Source organism: Ammospiza caudacuta, chromosome 5 (assembly GCF_027887145.1).
Source record: "Ammospiza caudacuta isolate bAmmCau1 chromosome 5, bAmmCau1.pri, whole genome shotgun sequence".
Taxonomy (NCBI): domain Eukaryota; kingdom Metazoa; phylum Chordata; class Aves; order Passeriformes; family Passerellidae; genus Ammospiza; species Ammospiza caudacuta.
In genome coordinates this window covers 76,304,370-76,320,044 of record NC_080597.1, presented here as the reverse complement: position 1 = coordinate 76,320,044, position 15,675 = coordinate 76,304,370, and the positions used below count along the sequence as shown (strand labels likewise).

Genomic DNA, 15,675 nt, shown 5'->3' with positions numbered 1-15,675 from the left:
ATTTGGAGGGTGACCACAAAGCCATTAAATATCTGTGGAGCCACTTTGTGCAAAATAACTGCTGTGGGTTCAAACCATCACCTGGTGAACTTGCAGCAATTTCAGAGATTGCTCTGGCACTTCAGCCAGGATTTATGGCACATTAACAGCTCTTATGAAAAGAGCTGATTTGACTTTCTGAGCACCAACTGTGGCACAAACATGCTTTTAAATGGAAAGGTTTATACCTGTGCTGAGCCACCAGCAAAAACCACTTGGGTTTTCCATGAGCAGCTCCAGGGAGCAGCTTCAGCTGGAAGAAAAACCTTTCCCTTGCCAGGAAAAATCCTTTTCCTTTCCTTTTCCCTCCCTCCCTGCTCCTGTGCCAGCCCTGCCACAGTTCAGGGACCTGAGAGAGCACAAAAGCAAACCTTGGCCAAATCAGCTCCTTCAAATCAGATTCCTGATTTTAGAGGAGAATCTTGCCAGAGCAAGGAGAACACCTGGGCTGGGGAAAGGAACAGAGGGATGGCAGAGGTGGGATGGAGCTGAAACCTCTCCATGCCTTTCCCACCGAGGAAATGAGGCTGCCCTGATGCCTCAGGTTTTAGCTTTTATATTTTTCACATTCTGTGCTGCTTTAGGGTGTGGGTCTGGGCTTCAAATTATGGGATGGTGAGCTCTGTGCACAGAGCAGGGAGACAAAACACTGGAGGAGATACTTTGAATAAATCCCTGCTTTATTCTTTACCTCTGCCCAGCCTCTGCCCTAGCTCAGCCTTCTCAAGGCATCAAGCCAAGGCTGGGATGCTTCAGAAGCTGAGGGAGAAGCCTGCAGGAGTTTGGGTGAGTGCAGAGGCCACACCTGGAGTGTCCAGCACAAGGAACAGCCTGGAGCAGAGAAGGCTCAAAACATAGAAACGTGGGCCAAAATCACCCATTCTATGAATCTGTAAAAATTCTGTTTCCTTGGCTATTTGTTGAAATCAGATCTTGTGTGAAGAGGAAATGATGCCCCAGGTTTAGCTTTTATATTTTCCACATTCTCAGCTGCTTTAGTGTGTGGGTCTGAGCTTCACATTATGGGATGGTGAGCTGTGTGCACAGAGCAGGGAGACAAAACAATTCCTGCTCCAGCTGGGCACCAAATGGTCACTGTCATATTTTCTGGAAAGGTCCCTTTGCCAGGATTTCTTCTCCTGGGAAGCTGAGAAGCCTCAGGGAAAAAGGAAAACAATATTATCTCATTTGCTTCTGCTATGTTTTGCTGCTTTGGAATGTGGTTGGAGATTGTTTATCCAACAGGTGATTGTTTCATTGGTTTCATGTGAGTTGTTTTCACTCTTTGACCATTCAGGGTCAGGCTGTGTTGGGACTCTGGAAGGAGTCAGGAGTTTTCATGACTCTGGAAGGAGTCAGGAGTTTTCATTATTATCTTTTAGCCTTCTGTCTGTAACCTTTCTCTATTCTTTATTATAATTTAGTATAGTATACTTTAAAATAATATCATAAAATAATAAATTATCCTTCTGAGAACATGGAGTCAGATTCATCATTTCCTCCTTCATCCTGGGCACCCAGCAAATACCACAACAAGTGAACCAAATCTCAGCCCAGGAGCACAAACCCCGTGGGCTGGAGAGAGAAAAACAAGCAGGGTGGGACTGCCTGGGCTAAAGCTGCAATGGGACAATGAACTGCAAGGTGCAAATGGAGCAGAGCTGATCCCAGGGACAGACCCCGGCAGCGCTCGTGCATTTTGGGGCCGTTTTGGGTCATCTTGGGTGCAGCCCTGGCTGGGCTCTGGTGCTGCCCAAGGTGCACCCATGCAGGAGATCCTGTGAATGAATCCCTGCTTTATTCTGGAACTCTGCCCAGCCTCTGTCCTAGCTCCAAACTGAACTCACCTGGGTGCCCAAGGGAACCAGAATTTTATGACATTAATTCCCTTAAAAACCAGACAACTACTCAGATTCCCACAGCAGAGCCATGAAATTCATCTCCAAATGCTCTCCCAGGAGTCCTGGCCAAGTCTGACCCAGCAAATGCAATTTAAATGCAGCTTTTCTGCAAGATCACTCCCCTGCCCAGCACCATGCCCAGATGTGAGGCACAAAATTATTTAATTTCCCTGCTCCCTCCATCAAATGCAATTCCCTTGGATAAGGAAGGATATGACGATGGTGGAGCATCCTTAGGAGAGGTTTCTCCAGGCCCAGTGTCTGCTGTCTCCAGCTCTGCAGCAGCACAACAGGAGTGTGTGGGCAGAAAGGAGGCTTCAGTTCCTCCCTCCCCAGTTTCCTTATGGTTTCAGCAATGTTTGGGCTGCTAAATGACACCAATTTTGGAAAACACAGGAAAGCATTAGACAGAAAAACCCCCAAAAAAGGAACATGTTAATTGTCAGTGTCTTCTCAGCAGACAGCTCACCAGAGAGCCTGCTAAAGATTTATGTCCCAGAGAAAATAGGTGTGAATTTCCCTCTCTTCTGTGGGAGGGAGAAAAATACAGACCCCAAAAAATTGGCAATCATCAACTACAAATTCAGCACTAAGAAAGGAGTGAAGATCTCTTCATTGGAGGCAGAGAGCTGCAGCCTGAGCTGTTACCTGGTCATGTCACCAACAGGACAAGTCACTGGTGGCTTCTCCTGCAGCAGGGTCCTGCAGCATTCCCTGTGTGCTGTCCCTGCAGGCCTTGTCCCCAGTCCCTCTGCAGCTCTGCTGGAGCCCCTGCAGGCCCTGCAATGTGCTGGGAGCTCTCCCTGGAGCCTTCCCTGCTCCAGGGGAACATTCCCAGCTCTCCCAGCCTGACATTGGATCCATCTCCTCTCCAAGGCATTCATGGGCCCAGGGGCTTCACTGGGAATCTCAGCAAACCAGGAAGGGTCTCCCTTCCCTTCTCCTCTCTTTTCTCTCCCCATTTTCCATAAAAATCCCTCAGGATGGATTCTGTGTCCCAAATCCCAGAATCCCAGAGCAGTTTGGGTGGGAAGGGACCTCCAAGCTCATTCCAGGGACACCTCCCCTATCCCAGGCTGCTCCAATCCTTCCTTGGCCATTGCAGGGATCAGGGGCAGCCCCAGCTGCTCTGGGAATCCCTTCCCAAAATCCCACCCCAGGCTCCCTCTCCAGGGAATTCCCTCCATTCCCAGCTCTCCCAGCCTGGCATTGGATCCATCCCCACCCCGACTCCTCTCTAGGAAGGGATTTTGGGGTCTGGGGGCTTCACTGGCAATCTCAGCACTCCAGGAAGGGTCTCCCTTCCCTTTGCCATCCCCAACTTCCATAAAAATCCCTGGGGATGGATTCTGAGTGTCCCAAATCCCAGAATGGTTTGGGTGGGAAGGGCCCTTCAAGCCCATCCCATTCCAATGCCACCATCCCAGGCTGCTCCAGCCTGGCCTTGGGCACTGCAGGGATCAGGGGCAGCCCCAGCTGCTGTGGCAATGCCAGCCCAGGCAGGAATTCCTCATTGCCAAGATGCCACCCATGGCTGCCCTCTGGCAGTGGGAGCCATTCCCTGTGTGCTGTCCCTGCAGGCCTTGTCCCCAGTCCCTCTGCAGCAAAACATGGAGAAGCTGAAGCTTCCCAGCTTCTCAGGAGAAAAAATCCTGGCAAAAGGAATTTTCATAAAATATGTCAGTGACAGAGCTCAATTAGCTCCACACAAAATGCCAAATTTAAGTTAAAATTTAAACAAATTTCCCTCTTCTCTCACTGATGGAACAACATGACCAAGGGCTATGCTGGCTGTGAGACAGGGAAATAACTTCAAATGGTGTTTTCCTGAACAAGGCTGCTCTAATATTTTGACAAACTGCTTTTGTTTGTTTGTTTTCTAGCACTCCCCTACCAACTGGAAAAGGTCACTCTGTGTTCTGTGCTACTCCTCCATTCTCAAAGAAGGTCAAAAATATTTAATATCTGCATGTTTTGTACCTCAACACTGCTCAACACTGAGCCACCTCTCACACTACATCAGAGTGCCTGGCGCAGTTATTAGGGAGAAATGCAGAAATTCAGCTCCAAAAAGGAGCTGCAGAAAACAACTCCTCCGCCACAAACCCCAATTTGCAGCCCACCACGAGCTCCTGTTATTTGGTGAAGACATGGAGAGATGTAACATGAATTTTCCTGAATTTCACACGCAGAGATGCACAATGCACAGGTACAGAACATTATCCCTGTGAATTCCACTTGTGTGAGATTGTTCTGCTGTGCTGACTAAATTCCCTTCACTGGGATTTGAAGGAATTGTATTCATTGGGATTTGAAGGAATTGCATCACTTGCATTTGAGGGAATTCCATCCATTGGGATTTGAAGGAATTGCATTGATTGGGATTTGTAGGAATTCCATTCATTGGGATTTGAAGGAATTGCATTCATTGGGATTTGAAGGAATTGCATCATTGGGATTTGTAGGAATTGCACCATTTGCATTTGAAGGAATTGCATCATTGGGATTTGTAGGAATTGCACCATTTGCATTTGAAGGAATTGCATCATTGGGATTTGTAGGAATTGCACCATTTGCATTTGAAGGAATTGCATCATTGGGATTTGTAGGAATTGCATCACTTCCCCGATCCACTCCCACAAGTTTTCAGCCTCCCCCATCAGCTTTAAACACTTATAAAACTGAGTTTTCTGCTCCCTCTGCTGCATATATAGGATTTCCTCATCAAAGTTATCCTTACACAGAAAAGCAGGTTAGAGATAATTTAGGCTTTGGGATCAAAGGTTTTCTTACATTCTGAGGTAAAAATATTTTAAGCCACTCCAGTGGAACTAAGGTACAAACACCAACAGGATTTTGAACAAAGAAATGCAGCATTTTCTCCCTTTCATGCCAGTCAATGCTCATCTCTTACCTTAAACCAGCAAGAGATTATGGATGCTACAGTGCTGCTTTTATGCATTGTAAAAGCTCTTCTGGAAGCTTTTCTCACTCCCCCTGGCACCCAAGAACAATGAAACCTTTCCAAGGGGGTTGGTTTTGTTTTTCTTGGCACACTTTTCTCAGAGATCTTGGTCAGGCATTGTCTGCCCAGCACAGAAAGCACTTGGAGTGCTCACAGCTCCACAGGTTTGAGTTCTAGCAATGCTGCTCAGGAACAGCCGATGGAAATCACTCCAGATTTCACCACACACCAGGGCTGAACCCATCCCAAACTCCCACAGAGGACAGGAATATCCAGCCTTGATGTTCTGCTGCACTGAAGGATCAGTCTTGGGAGTGCTCTTACTCCAAGCTTTTGTCTTTCTGGAGCAAAATCTGCAGAACTCAAAGTTTTTCTGGGCCTCATGGGTCACAGGAAGATGGCTGCAGATTCCCCATCCCAAACCCATCCCACATATCCTTAAATTTAATTCTTACCTTTTATTCTTCCCTTATTTATTCCCACTTCAGTTCTGTGACATTTCTGTTGTTCAGAAAACCCCTCCTGAACCTCTGGCCGAACATTTCCAAGTAAATTTTTGCAAGAACGGTATCCCAAACTGCACCAAGGGAAATCCAGCTTGGAGAGCAGCAAAAAGCTTTTCCAGCAAGGGGGAGAAAGTTCTGCAATGGCTGCCCCTGGGTGTGTTTAACCAGCCTGGAGGTGGCACTGGGTGCCAGGGGCTGCCTGAGGGGTTGGGTTGGACTCCATGGTCTTGAATTCTGTGAATTCTGTCAAATTCTGTGAATTCTGTAAATTCTGTAAGTCTGTGAAAGGAGCTGCAAGTTTGTGGCATAGTTGGAAAAGTGATGGAGATTCCTTTGATAGTAATTCCTCTAGAAAGACAAATCTGTGGGTAAGGAGTCAGTGAAGGGGATTGAAGACCCACACTTTGCATTTATCATATCCAAGTATTTAAAGTCATTGGGATATTTGGGTAAGGAAAAACAAAATCACTGCACAGTCAAACAATCCTGCAGAACAACAGCAACAAACCAGCCCCAAAACTGAAAAAGTGACTCAGGGCAGGAGGCAGAGAGCATTTTCCATCACCAGCCCAGAGCTGGAATGACCAACATAAATCCTTCCACCTCCTGTAAATAATGCCAGGCTCACTTCTTTGACCTCCTGTCTTATTTGTTGGGATTCTTGTGGAAGGAAGAAATGATGAATCTGACTCCATGCTCTCAGAAGGCTAATTCATTATTTTATGATACTATATTGTATTAAAAAATGCTATACTAAACTATACTAAAGAATATAGAAAAGATACTTATAAAAGGTTAAAATAATAATAATGAAAACTCATGACTCTCTTTCCAGAGCCCCGACACAACTTAATACTCATTAGCCATTGAATCAAAACATTCACACCAAAACTCTAATGAAACAATCACCTGTCAGTAAACAATTTCTAACCACATTCCAAAAGAGCAAAACACAAGAAAAGTAAATCAGATAATAATGTTTTGCTTTTTCTCTGAAGCTTCTCAGCTTCCCAGGAGAAAAATCCTAAGTGAAGGGATTTTTCCAGAAAATGGGAATGCCACAACCTCCTCTATCACACGGCAGGTGAAGTTCCACATCGGTGCACTATGTATAAAGGTAATCTCCAAATAAAGAAATAAATAAAAATATACCAAACATGTGTTTAGTGTAACACAAAACATACAACCCAGCAAGAATGGGAGAACAGAGATGTGACAGATGAGAGCTCTGCTGCTTGAGAGAACCTCAGATCCCTGGGTGAGAGGCACAGCACCTGAATAAAGCCTAAGCAAGGCACAGCTTTAGTCTCTTGCAGTTAAGAGGAAGAATCAAATAAGAATTTGCTGCAAACACGCCGGCAGCAAGTGTCTGAGCTGCCTAAAGCCAGCCATAATGACAGCAGAAGACAAGCCATTAGAGCTGTGACACTTTATAAGACAGGCATGACATGGTAACACAGAACAAAAATGTCACTTTGAAAGCTGCTGATAAATCACTTGGTAGGCAAAAGGAATCAACCTTTCCAAACACCATAAGGATGAATCCACAGGAATTTTTTTTTTTGCTGATATTTAAGCTCTTTGGAGTTTTACAATCTGTTGTAAATGTGGCCACTTAGCAAAAAAAAAGCAAAGCTAAATCCCAGCACTGCTGAGTTTTGAGCACGACAGGTATTCTCTGGCATGGTTCTGAAGGGGTTTTGTAATTTTTTTTTTTTTTATTTTATGGGGGTTTTTTTGTATTATATTTTATTTGTTATAGCTGCAAGCTGAAAATGTGCCACCTGAGGGATTCTTACCTGTCAGAACCCAGGACACTCCTCTGGCTGCCCTGGGTGATTCCAGACCCTGGCAGGGGGCTCAGAGACCCTGGCACAGAGTCACAAACACCTGTGCCTTTGATTTTAGCCCATGGAAACAATTCCCAACTTTGTGTGAGGAGTTACAAGCCACAAGAGTGTGAGTAGAATGATAGTGAATTTGTCACAAAGTGAAAAAGTAGAATTTTGGGGGTTTAGAATGGGGGTTCAAGAGGCAAGACGGAGGAATCTGGGCATGGCCTGTCCTTCTCCTACTTCTTGCCCTCCATCTTCTGCTCTGATGGTGACACTTCTGGATTTGTTTAGAGTAGAGACAGACTGTCTAACATAGGTGATAGGTATTGGAAAATTATTGTAAATAAAGGACAGGTAGTTCTTAGTATAAAAAGCCAACACCATGTTCCAGGTTGCAAGGCAAGATGTATTCCATCACCATCTGTATGGCAGCTGTCTTTTGTCAACTGGGCAGTTTTCTTTATCTCTTCCATAATCACTCCTCCCTCGGGAGGGGACATCTGCTGATAACAGCTATTGAATGTCCCTGCATGGCTGATAAGAGCTACAACATCCCATTGGGAGATGGGAGCCCAGAGGGAGGAGCCAAGCATTCCTACCTGGATATAATCTGGGGATTCTGGAACACCAGCACAGCTTCTCCACTGGGTTTCCCAGAGGAACAGCAGCTGCCTCTTCTCCCACTGGATCTTCAGAGGAAGAGACTGCACCTTTCTACAGGATTCCTGCTCCAGCAGAACCAGCCCAAACACTGCAGGAGGGCTGAGCCACAATTCCAATGGGACTGACACCAACACCCTGACCCACAGGGTGTCAGGTTGGGTTCTGACTCTGGCAGTGTTCTAATTTACAGCATTGTTTATCTTATCCTTTTATATTCTTCCCTATTAAAGAACTGTTATTTCCTGCTCCCATATTTTTTACCTGAGAGCCTCTTAATTTAAAATTCATAGCAATTGGGAGGGCTGGGGAGGGTTTACATTCTCCATTTCAGGAGAAGCTCCTGCCTTCCTTAGCAGACACCTGGCTTTCAAACCAAGACACACCACCCCAAGGACAGGCTGTGCCTCAACCCGACCTCCTGGACAGACCTCAGCAGGTCAGAGAAAGAATGTCACAGATAAGAGAAAATAAACAACCTTGAAAAGCAGAACCAAGGAATCTCGACTTCTTCAGTCGTGGGGCTGGGGAAAAAGACTTTTAATACCCTGGGGTTCATCTCAACCACAGAAACCCAAGCCTTACCTGCAGGACATCCTGGATCTTCACCCACACGTCCACCATGTCATAGAGCTTGATGTCCCCATCGTGCTGGCTGCAGGGGGAGGCCACAGTCTGCTGCAGGTGGCCCAGCACCACGGCATGCGCGGCAGCCACTGCGTTGAACTTGTCAAAGAGCAGCTCCAGCAGCTCCAGCAGCAACCTGGCAAGCACAGAAACAGCCCTGCTCAGCTTCTGGAACCTTCCACAGGCTCACAGCAGGGCAGGGGGACAGGGCACTGTGGGGTCGTGTCCTGTTTTGTCACATGCTGAGGTCACCTCTCTATGGGCTCAGGAGACTTATTGTATTTGTGGAGTGTCCTTGTGGCAGGAAGGAATGATGAATCTGACTCCATGTTCTCAGAAGGCAAATTTATTATTTTATGTTATATATTATATTTAGGAATATTAAACTGTGTTATACTAAAAAATACAGAAAGGATAAAGACAGAAGGCTAAAAGATACTAATGAAAAACTCGTGACCCCTTCCAGAGTCCTGGCACAACTTAGCCCTGATTGGTCATTAATTAAAACAATTCACATGAAACCAATGAAAAAATCACCTGTGGTTAAACAATCTCCAACCACATTCCAAAGCAGCAAAACACAGGTGAAGCAAATGAGCTAATATTGCTTTCCTTTTTCTCTGAGGCTTTTCAGCTTCCCAGGGAAAAAATCCTGGGTGAAAGGGATTTTTCCAGAGAATGTGAATGTGACAGGGACTCACTTCAGCTCAGGTTTGATATCTGAACATTCCTGAGGATTTTTCTCCTTGTTCCCTTCCCTATATCAGGATTGCTCACTTTAAAAATGTCCTGTGTAGGGCTACAGGGAAGACAAAACCCATTAATAACTCCACAGTAATTAAACTGGACTAACATAATATTAGAGCCCATTGTGAAGGCAAGGAGGGAAACAACCTGCTCTTCCCCCAGAAAAAAGTATGACAATAAAAACTAACTTACCCACAGAACCAGGATAAAAGGAATTCTTTTTGAGTTAATTAAAGTAATATGGCAGGTTTCAAATCACAGAAAGCTAAAATATGAACCCTCATCACTTGCCATGATTTTACACCTATTGTACTCCCTATATAGCTTATATTGTTTTACTCCTATTTGTTAGAGCTATAACATCATCTAAATGCACTGCACTGTACCTGCTCCTATAGTTCCCTACTGCCCAATTATCATAATTAAAGCACCATTGCGAAGTCCTGAACAGTTTGTGACGAGGCAGCACTGTGGTATTCACATTTTCTGGAAAAATCCCTTCACCCAGGATTCTTCTCCTGGGAAGCTGAGAAGCTTCAGAGAAAAATGAAAACAATATTATCTCATTTGCTTCTCCTGTGTTTTACTCCTTTAGAATGTGGTTGGAGACTGTTTATCCAAGAGGTGATTGTTTCATTGGTTTAACGTGAATTATTTTGACTCATTGGCCAATTGGGGCCAAGCTGTGTTGGGAATCTGGAAGGACTCACGAGTTTTCATTATTATCGTTTTAGCCTTCTGTCTGTATCCTTTCTGTGTTCTTTAGTATAGTAAAGTTTAGCATTCTTTAATAAAATATAATATCATAAAATAATAAATTAACCTTCTAAAAACATGGAGTCAAATTCATCATTTCTCCCTGCCACGGAGCACCCTGCAAATACAATAGAGCACCATCACATTTTTTACTGGTGGAGAGCAGCAAAATCCTGCTGGAGCTGCCTGCCGTTTAATGAACAACTCGAGTCCCCACATAACCCCACCAAAACGTGGAGATAACACTTCCCAAATCCATATGTTAGGCACTTGTAGCTCTGACAGACAGGCTCCATCTCATTTCCTGCAGCAGCTTTGGAGCCACCACATGCTCTGAGTCTGCCCAGCAGGAGCTGCGAGCCCAGGGCAGGGCAGGAGCTGCTGCTTCTCCTTCTGCAGCACCCCCAGTGCTCCCAGGAACAGGGAATGGGATTGGGGACACCCTCAGGATCATCCCAGGCTGCTCCAGCCCCAGTGTCCAGCCTGGCCTTGGCCATTGCAGGGATCAGGGGCAGCCCCAGCTGCTCTGGGAATCCCTTCCCAAAATCCCACCCCAGGCTCCCTCTCCAGGGAATTCCCTCCATTCCCAGCTCTCCCAGCCTGGCATTGGATCCATCCCCACCCCGACTCCTCTCTAGGAAGGGATTTTGGGCTCTGGGGGCTTCACTGGCAATCTCAGCACTCCAGGAAGGGTCTCCCTTCCCTTTGCCATCCCCAACTTCCATAAAAGTCCCTGGGGATGGATTCTGAGTGTCCCAAATCCCAGAATGGTTTGGGTGGGAAGGGCCCTTCAAGCCCATCCCATTCCAATGCCACCATCCCAGGCTGCTCCAGCCTGGCCTTGGGCACTGCAGGGATCAGGGGCAGCCCCAGCTGCTGTGGCAATGCCAGCCCAGGCAGGAATTCCTCATTGCCAAGATGCCACCCATGGCTGCCCTCTGGCAGTGGGAGCCATTCCCTGTGTGCTGTCCCTGCAGGCCTTGTCCCCAGTCCCTCTGCAGCTCTGCTGGAGCCCCTGCAGGCCCTGCAATGTGCTGGGAGCTCTCCCTGGAGCCTTCCCTGCTCCAGGGGAACATTCCCAGCTCTCCCAGCCTGACATTGGATCCATCTCCTCTCCCAGACATTCATGGGCCCAGGGGCTTCACTGGCAATCTCAGCAAACCAGGAAGGGTCTCCCTTCCCTTCTCCTCTCTTTTCTCTCTCCATTTTCCATAAAAATCCCCCAGGATGGATTCTGAATGTCCCAACTCCCAGAATCCCAGAGCAGTTTGGGTGGGAAGGGACCTCCAAGCTCATTCCAGGGACTCCTCCCCTGTCCCAGGGTGCTCCAATCCTTCCTTGGGCACTGCAGGGATCAGGGGCAGCCCCAGCTGCTGTGGCAATGCCAGCCCAGGCAGGAATTCCTCATTGCCAAGATCCCATCCATCCCTGAGGATCTGAGAGAGCACTCTAAGAGTCGTCACAAACTAGAAAAATCTGGAGTTTAAAAATCTGGGAGCAATTAACAATATTTTTATACACAAATGTAAAAGATGGCAGCACAAAGCTACTTGGAAAAGCTTATTAAGGAAGGAAGGGAAAGAAAGTTAAATTTTAAAAGTACCAAGAATGAGATCAGCAGTGGCTGTTATCAGATCTGCAGCTTTTCTAGCCAGGTTCTACAAATCATTTCTGTCTTGTACAACCAGAGGGGCTCTAAATCATTGCTGCATGGAGTCTCAAAAGGAATTACAGCACAATTTCCCCAAGCAGGTCCTCAGCCTCATCCTTGGTCACAGAATGGTTTGGGTTGGAAGGGACTTCAGGGATCATCTGACAGCCTAATGAACAGTTCAGCAGTTCTGGGCACTGCACTGAGCTCAAATTTGGGGTTTTACAGAGCTCTGTTGAAGCAGCAGGGCCTTGTTGTTCCGATTTATTTTTCCCCTGACAGTAGGAAAGTCTCTGAGATTTGATTTAAAAAGTGAAGCTAATTTAAGGGGTGGGGACACCCTTCCGTCCTGTAATTTGTTCTTTTCAATATAAATGAATTCACTTGCTTGCTGTAAACTTCAGGTGTGATTTAGGTTTAGAACCAGTTCTAATTATGTCTGTACTCCACAAGAATTCAGGACACTTTCCATGAGCATCTTCAAGGCTCACACTCTGCAACAGCTGCCAAAACCCATTAAACCTTTGTGTGCCTCACTCAACCCTCTGGGCAGGTTAATGGCATTGATATATGGCCTGATCCAATTTATCAATTCCAACAGACAACCAGGAGCCACACAACATCTCCAGACTGGTTCATAAAACAAGGATCAAGAATATGTTCCACTCCTGGCATCAGAAACTCAAAGTCTGCCTTCTGACCCATCTAAAAAAATCTTATTTTCACTGTATCAGCACTGTAACTCTACAAAGTCTTCAAAACAGAATTGTTTCCCCACCAGTGCTAATGAGAGGAATTTAAAAAGGCGTTTTTATCAGTTGATGTTTTCCTTGGGAGTGATTTTCCACTACAAATATTGCCCATAATGAAGATACACACTTTACTTTTCTGCCATTAATTCCCTTTGGACAATGATCACAACAATGTGGAGATGAATATTTCAGCTGGAAGAGATTCCTGCTGGAATCCTTTAGCTCCAAAGGCCACTTGCAGTGAATTCTGAGGAGCAGCACAATCACAGTGCCCAGCTGGCTCCCACACCTTGCTATTAATGTAAAACAATTAGAGACTTGGCCATACATTGGTGATGGAATTAGTTCCATACATGATTTCAAAGCTTTGCACCTGCATCAGCTTAATTGGACTCAGCTACACTCGAAATCACCGAGCTGAATTTTCTCATTTCAAGCCATATTATCAATTAAGACTTTTTAAAATATTTTTTTTCTTGCAGCAATTGAGGGCTGGGAGTTGAAATCTCCTTACCTAGGCTGGTTTTCCTGGGAAATGTTCTCCCCTCTCTGGTAGCCATTGTCAGCCACCTGGGTGGTGGAGCGCTTCACGATCTGCTTGAGCTCCTGCTCCAAGCGCTCCTGGATGGCTTTCACTGTTTCTGGGATCTTCTTCAGCTTGGCCAGCCCCTTGATGAGGATCCCCATGAAGACAGCACTGTTCTCCTCTGGATCCAGCTCTGTGTCCTCTTTGATTTCCAGCAGGCTCGAGTCTCGCACTGGAAGAGATTTTAATTTTCATTTTAGCAAGAACCCTGAAGATGCAGCACGGGAGCTCCTCCGGCTCCACAGAACTCCCAGCACGTGGAGGAACCAAAAATGAACAAAGAAACCAGAAACAGTTGGATTTTAAGGGGAAGCAGTGGATGTTTCTGTTTGCTTGGGAGGTTCCCTGGACATAAACCCAGCAGCCTGCTCATTGGATTGATTTAGGAATGTTGTCACCAGTTGTTGTGGTGTTGTGATGGTCCTCAGGATGAGGTGAGAGATGAGAATAGACTCCAAGTTTCCAGAAGACTATTCTATTCTATTCTATTCTATTCTATTCTATTCTATTCTATTCTATGGAATTATATGGAATTGTATTATATGGAATTATATGGAATTATATGGAGCTGTATTATATGGAATTGTATTATATGACAATGATATGCTAAAACTAAACTAAAGAAAGAGAAAGGAGACATCAAAAGGCTAGAAAAGAATGAATAATAAAAACCCATGACTGACCAGAGAGTCTGACACAGCTGGGCTGTGATTGGCCATTAATTAAAAACAATTCACATGCTGGGTAAAAATTCTCCAAATCACATTCCAGAGGAGCAAAACATGGAGAAGCTGAAACTTCCCAGCTTTCCAGGAGACGAAATCCTGGCAAAGGGATTTTTCAGAAAATATCACAGTGACATAGGAACAATTCATGGTGTGAATTCCAAGCTAGGAAATAGAGGAAGTCTGGTGCAATCAAAGATATTCATAAATGAGAGGGTACAACATCCCTACAAATCCCTGAATGTGTTTCAAGGAGCTAAAACCCCCTCAGTTTCCTCCCCAGCTGGTTTTCCTTGCTGTTTTCTTCACAGGAAAGGAATTTTCATTACAAACACTATCAAGCTTAAGAGACTGCTGATGAATTCAGCAAAGTTTACACTGCCCAAGTGACTGATTGTTTGATTTTATCTTTTTCTGCTTTATTACGTCTGTCAAGGGGTTGATGAAGTTCCTCAAATCTTCCAGCAAGGCTTCTGGAAGGATAAAGTGAGAAGAATGAGAGAGGATATTGCAGATATGGTCCTGAAGTACCAGGGATTGCAAAGGGAGAAATCCTGTTGCTAAGAGACAGGGGATGGGGAAGCAAGAGAGACTCTGCTTGTTTTAAGTAGGTTCATTAAGCAACATTTCTTAATTTACAGATAACACCCAGCAACAACAAAAGCATGCCTCTGTTAAAGACTGGGTGAAACATTTAATAAATATATTTAAACACTTCTGTGAAGTACGTGTCTTCAAGGCAAGCTGAATTAAAAACATCTTGGAAGATCTACAGCCACTCTGTGCCATCCACCACTCCAGATCCTTGGATCAAAATGAAAACCCAAAAGCTGTTTCATCTGACTGCGGCTGAGCTCTGAAAAGGCTGCTGGGTGACAGATGACTCCCATGGTTTCAACTCCTCACCAGATTTTTTTTTTTTACTTTGAAACTTTTCCAGGAAGCTGAAGAAATGTCAAAAGATCCAGCAGAAGGGTGGAAGGAACATGGCAGGAGTGAGGAATGGTGCCTGGAGCTGGGCTCTGACCAGAGGGGCAGCACCAGGGCTAAGGGAGAGCAAGATCAAGAAAACAATGGCACAAGCATGGTGCCAATTTATAAATAATAAAATAAATGGGTGCCAGTTTACACCAACCTCGGGCTCAATCAATCAAGAGGCTGCTTTTCTTCCTGCAGTGTGATCCCAAACTCTGCACCTCTGCCTCAAACCAAGCTCATGGCTCACATGGTCTCACATCTGAACCCAGAGCAGCAGGTGAGAGTGAGGAGAGGACGGATCCTGCTCTGGAGCCAGGCTGGGAGGGCTGGGAATGTTCCCCTGGAGCAGGGAAGGCTCCAGGGAGAGCTCCCAGCACATTGCAGGGCCTGCAGGGGCTCCAGCAGAGCTGCAGAGGGACTGGGGACAAGGCCTGCAGGGACAGCACCCAGGGAATGGCTCCCACTGCCAGAGGGCAGCCATGGGTGGCATCTTGGCAATGAGGAATTCCTGCCTGGGCTGGCATTGCCAGAGCAGCTGGGGCTGCCCCTGATCCCTGCAGTGCCCAAGGCCAGGCTGGAGCAGCCTGGGATGGTGGCATTGGAATGGGATGGGCTTGAAGGGCCCTTCCCACCCAAACCATTCTGGGATTTGGGACACTCAGAATCCATCCCCAGGGACTTTTATGGAAGTTGGGGATGGCAAAGGGAAGGGAGACCCTTCCTGGAGTGCTGAGATTGCCAGTGAAGCCCCCAGAGCCCAAAATCCCTTCCTAGAGAGGAGTCGGGGTGGGGATGGATCCAATGCCAGGCTGGGAGAGCTGGGAATGGAGGGATTTCCCTGGAGAGGGAGCCTGGGGTGGGATTTTGGGAAGGGATTCCCAGAGCAGCTGGGGCTGCCCCTGATCCCTGCAATGGCCAAGCTTGGACACTGGGGCTGGAGCAGCCTG

At 46.2% G+C, this 15,675-nt stretch overlaps 1 protein-coding gene across 2 annotated transcripts in view; it reads right to left on the bottom strand.

Moving 5' to 3' along the window:
* The window catches only part of EXOC4 (exocyst complex component 4), a 371,202-nt gene that overhangs the window by 299,192 nt on the left and 56,335 nt on the right, over positions 1-15,675 (bottom strand). For both annotated transcript variants that reach the window (XM_058805259.1, XM_058805260.1), the window contains exons 6-7: positions 12,954-13,197; positions 8,492-8,669 (exon numbers count right to left, since the gene is read on the bottom strand). In XM_058805259.1, coding sequence (XP_058661242.1) covers positions 8,492-8,669; positions 12,954-13,197 — 422 coding nt within the window. The remainder of the gene's footprint in view (positions 1-8,491; positions 8,670-12,953; positions 13,198-15,675) is intronic.